Source organism: Elephantulus edwardii, unplaced genomic scaffold (assembly GCF_000299155.1).
Source record: "Elephantulus edwardii isolate Elephantulus edwardi_28Jun2011 unplaced genomic scaffold, EleEdw1.0 scaffold00117, whole genome shotgun sequence".
In the NCBI taxonomy this organism is placed as follows: Eukaryota; Metazoa; Chordata; class Mammalia; order Macroscelidea; family Macroscelididae; genus Elephantulus; species Elephantulus edwardii.
In genome coordinates, this window is record NW_006399867.1 from 8341732 (window position 1) to 8346722 (window position 4991).

At 52.1% G+C, this 4991-nt stretch overlaps 1 protein-coding gene across 1 annotated transcript in view; it reads right to left on the minus strand.

Moving 5' to 3' along the window:
- Nucleotides 1–2990: 2990 nt before the first annotated feature.
- Nucleotides 2991–4991, minus strand: part of LOC102869348 (xylosyltransferase 1-like) — a 211094-nt gene continuing 209093 nt past the window's right edge. The window contains exon 11 of the mRNA XM_006892717.1: nt 2991–3313. Coding sequence (XP_006892779.1) covers nt 2991–3313 — 323 coding nt within the window. The remainder of the gene's footprint in view (nt 3314–4991) is intronic.

Genomic DNA, 4991 nt, shown 5'->3' on the forward strand with positions numbered 1-4991 from the left:
GCAAACCAACAAGGGGAACTAAAGAAACTCCAATCAGAAAGGCTTTTTCCAAATGGAGGAACCCATACTCTTTTTAAAACCCTGGGGGTTGCTTATTTCTTCCTTGGAGACAGTTTTCCCTGTGGCAATGGGAAATGGGGTCTGGAAGGCTGGCTGCCTCTGTGTTCCTTCTGCCAAGGGTTGGGAAGGAAGCCATGGATGGAACATTTCCTTCTGTTGCCAAGTCCAAGAGTCATGTCTAAACTTTCCTCTGTCCCCAGGGCTGTGACTGCGGTACCCCTGTGGATGGTCAAGATTTCCAGACAGACCATAGTCTCACATTTATTATTATTTTTTTTAAATCCTCTCACAACCATGTTAACCTCTCGCACTGAACTCATTTCCAGGCAAGAAAAACAAAACTAAAACAGACAGAAGAGTTCAACGATGTTTTCTGGGAAATGTTAACTTTTAAAGAACCCTCCCGGCCCCCTCAGATGCCACTTATGCAAGATTTCTCACTGGGACCAGACCTGAGGGGATAAGAGAAGACCCTTCGTGATGACCCAGCTGTGTGCGTTAATGTGGGATGAACGAGGGACGGGGTATGGAGGCGGTGGGGTGTCCCCTGGGTAAGGCAGGTCTGCTGCTTCACCACTTCTTCCTGGATGGAATACGCATCAGGGGGATGGTGGGTGCAGAGGGGACGTGTCGAGATGCCTGCAGGCTCACAGTGCACAGTGACAGGCATGGGAGTGGCCTCCAAAGTCCTGGTGAAGGGCACGGGAAAGCAGACAATCCAGTGAACTGGACAGATGGTGGGAGGGTAAACTCTGTAAGCCTGTATGCTGATGGAACCTGGCTGGAAGCAGAGGGAACCCAGTGCCCAAAGACTGTGATGCCACTCTCAGAGCTCATAAGCTTTCCAAGAAAGCCAGCTCGAGTCTCTCGGAACCACTGTTGCTGACAGATCTCTCCTAGACTCTTCCTGGCGGCCTGACCACCCTCTTCCTAAGCAAGCCACCCCCTCCCCCCCACTTCCCCCAGGCTTGGGAAGAATCTGGCTCCCTCTTCCGCCATGCCTTGTCAAACCCATGGCAGGAACGGTCAAAGGAACTTAGCAGTGAAGCCATTACTTCTCTACAGGTAGAACATTCTCTGCCCACATCCTTCTGCCCGGGGAGGGAGTAGAAACCCAAGACCCTTCGAATAAAGAGGGGCAAATGAGACTCACACCTTCAGAGCCAGAGCTTTGATGTTCGCCCAGACAGACCTACGTGAGGTCGGAGCACGGTGCCAATGGGGCTTTCCCTCATGGTGTCCAACTCCCCTGTGTTACTCTGAGGCTAAGGAGATCATGGAGTGGACACAGATACAGAAACGGACAGAGAGATACTAGGAAGCGGGCTGGGGAAAGAAGCGGCGGAAGGCTGGGGTAGGGGGCCTTTTGTGAACAAAGGCAGCTTTATCTAGTGAGAGAACATAATTGAGAGCTGCAAAAAAACAGCATCTACTCATTAGTCATGGACTAAAACATAAATAATAAATATCTCAAGTGTCCTCTATTACCCACAGGACACCCTGCCTCGCTGGGGGTGGGGAGGGGGCCCAACACAGCTGACAGGTGTCCTTCACGTTCCCAGAAACCCCAGGTAACCTCAGACCCAAACTGGAGAGAAATCTAAGGGCTAGCTGCAACCCGGGCCTGGCTTTTCCAAGGGAATTCCGTCCTTAGGGGTGAGGATCAGAGGAGGAAGTGGAACCCTCAGAAGGGCTTCTCCAATCTCAGGGGCACGTGGCAAGGATAGCCTTTGTATTTCTGGTCTTTCAAGCCATGGGGAGAACACTGCTGCTTAGTATTTAAGGAATCGCTCAACCTTCCCGCTTTTATTTTGTTTTCAGATGGGCCTGCAAGCACCTGTGATAAAGAAGGATGTGGATCTGAAAATCAAATCTGAAATGCTTTCTTCCTGAAATGTAAAAAGTCAAGTCCACACAGATCAGTCACTCGCAGCAGCACCAGCTCAGGGGCGGCTGGAAGAGGTCTGAAGGCCTTGACCTCAGCACTGAAGGGCTTGGCAGGGTGACTGAAAATGCTGTCCTGCCCAGCCCCAGAGCTGTTTGGGCGTACTCTCCTGTAAGCTTCATGGCCATGGGGTTCCTACTTCCTATCTTCAAGGAACAAAGCTTTCAAGGCTCCTGAGTGGGCAGAGGACTTGCACTGTGTCCCTGTCTGATAGTCCGAGCAGCCTTAAGGGTGTCCCTAGATAAATGTGGCCCTGAACACTGGGCAGTTGGTAGCCTCACTAGCGAGTGACCTTGGGCTTCTACGGAATGTTCTGTCATCTGCTCACAAAGGAGCGGGGCTCAACCAGTGTGGAGGGAGGACAATGTGACTGACTTTCAGTGGCCCTGTCACTTCAGGCTGACACAGGAGGGGCAAGGAGATGAGCCAATGAGAGGGCTTGGAGGTCAAGGCCCACGGCCTGGGCAGTGCGATTCCAACTGGGTTTGCAGAGCCCTTGGGAGGTGACGAGGTACCTTAGGAAATGCCCTCAGAGAAGGACCAACCGGTGGGCTGAGCTTTGAGAAGATGCCTCCACTTGCCACTTCAACAGGAGCAGCTTGGGGTTCAACTACACCTTGAACTTCCACCCAAGGCTGTGCTTGGTAACAGAGTCAGGTGGTTCATGAGGGAGGTTTGGGATACCTACTGCCTGTCTGGGGGCTGAGTCCCGGGAGGGAGAGGAAAAGGAACATGGAGGCCTTGAACATCAACCAGAAAAGCTGGGACACTGAGGCGCTGGGAAGGAGCAGTCCCTGCTCTTGGAAGCCAGCCTGCAGGTCATCCACAGACCCCGACTGGCCCCTCCAAGCCGCCTTCTCCAACCACAGCCAGGAGCGGGCCTTGCACAAAGGCACCCCCAGGGGAAGACCCAGGGTGCAGGCCCTGCAGACCCTCTGGCTGCTTTCCCTTTGAAACCCCTGTCACATCCAAGCCATGTCCAGTGCTACCTGAGGCGGCCATCGGGTTTGACGGCCCCCAGCTCGGATTTGGGGTCCGGGCTGAAGGAGCTCCAGGCTGTCTGGGTGCAGGCCTGCATGACGGGGCAGGCGGAGGGCCCGGTGGTGCAGATGTCCATGGCAGTCCACACACTGCTCACCAGCGAGTCCAGCCAGCCCTCTAGGACGGCGCCTGCGGATGCTGCGTGCCGCCGGGCCTGCTCCACCTGGGCGGGGCTGATGGGCAGGCTGAGCACGGGGTTCAGGCTCTGGAAGTTCTGCTCCATGTAGGCGCCATGCGGGGGGCCGTTGTGCAGCTTCAGCGCCTCCTCTGAAAGCCAAAGGAAACAGGGGTACGATCAGAAGGGGTGCTGCTCACAGCATCAGGCTCGTCAGCACTCCTGGAGCTGACCCACTTCACAGAAGTAGAAACTGAGTCTGTGAGACCTTTCCTCTGACGGGTACTGAGCCCGCTCTGCGCCAGCTACGGCTCATCCTTCCATTCGTTTAACACACGCCAGGAACCAGGGCACTGCACTCAATCAACACGAACCATCTCCTGTCTGCAAGGTCCTCTATTATTTATCTGAACACTATATATAATTTTTTTTTTAATTTTGGGTTTTGTTTTACATTCTTTCAAGCTGTAAAGAGTCATGTCAGAGTCATGTTTTTGGAAAACATGTGTGGTTACATCACCACAGATCTAAGCCCCGAGGAAGAGCAGTCTGTAATGATGGATCCTCAATGATATAAAACAAAATGTGTATGAATGAAAAATGCATGTGATTTAGAAACTGTCACTCAAATGAATAAATTAAATAAAACAAAACTATGGGTCATTTTCTCCTCCCCCATAACCTCTTCCCATCCTCTCAATTTATAGTTAAACAACAGGGATGAATTACTTAGGGGCTTTCTCTTTAAATACACACACACACACACACACACACACACACACTCTCTCTCTCTCTGTGTCCCCCCTTCTCTCTCTCCCCCCTCCCCTCCCCCTCTCTCTCCATATGTAGTGCTGGTGGCCCCTTGGTAAGAAGTTGCACTGCAATCCCAAAGGCATATGGTTCGAATCCACCAGCTGCTCTGCAGGAGAAGGATGGGCAGTCTCCTCCCATGTGATTAACTGCCTCTGAACCTGCTGGAGGGTCCGCTCTGCGTCAGTTCCAACTCAATGATACACAACAACAACTACCCTATGTATACATATATATTGATGTTGTTGTGTACCATCAAGTAAGAACCACCAGGCCATCAAAGTGTGTTATTTCTCTCTCTGTACACATGCACATGCAAGCACATGCACACACCCCACACACACACTTATGATCTTTTATGTACTTTGCAAAAAAAAAATGTAATTAATTCACTTTTTGTGCTCCCCGTCTCCCTCACTTCTCACCTGTGTTGACCCTCCAGGATTGATTCTATCTGTATATAAAGTGTTTGTTAGCTTTTTCTAACAGTGCTCTTTCAGGAATTTAGCATTTTCCTTTTGTGTCGTACCATCTCTGGCTGCTTTTCTGATAACACAGCAGCAGAGTGTGCGGTTCGGAGAGAGTGTACGTGGTCCACACAGCTGAAGGTATTTACTCTCCGGCCTTTGATGGAAAAGTTCACAGGTGTGGGGTGATGGAGCTGGTTACACTAGGTGGGGTGGGAAGAGAAGAGCTCTCTGAGCAGGTGACATCCTAGCTTAAGTGCAGATTAATAAGGGGGGTTGCAAAGACCCTGGGGTGAGGACACCAGCAGAGAATCATAGAGGTAGTGCCAGCACTGGAATTCTCAAGTCTGTTGGCCTGAAATTCCAGTGAGGAGCCCTGCACATGCAGCGTGGCCGCTGAGTGAGTGCACGTGGCCCACTGAGTGCGCCGTGGCCCGCTGAGTGCGCTGTGGCCCGCTGAGTGTGCGTGGCCGCTGAGTGCACGTGGCCGAACTGGTCATCCAAGGCCCTTCCTTCCTAGCAGAGTGTCTGAGGCATGGGGCATGAGCTGACA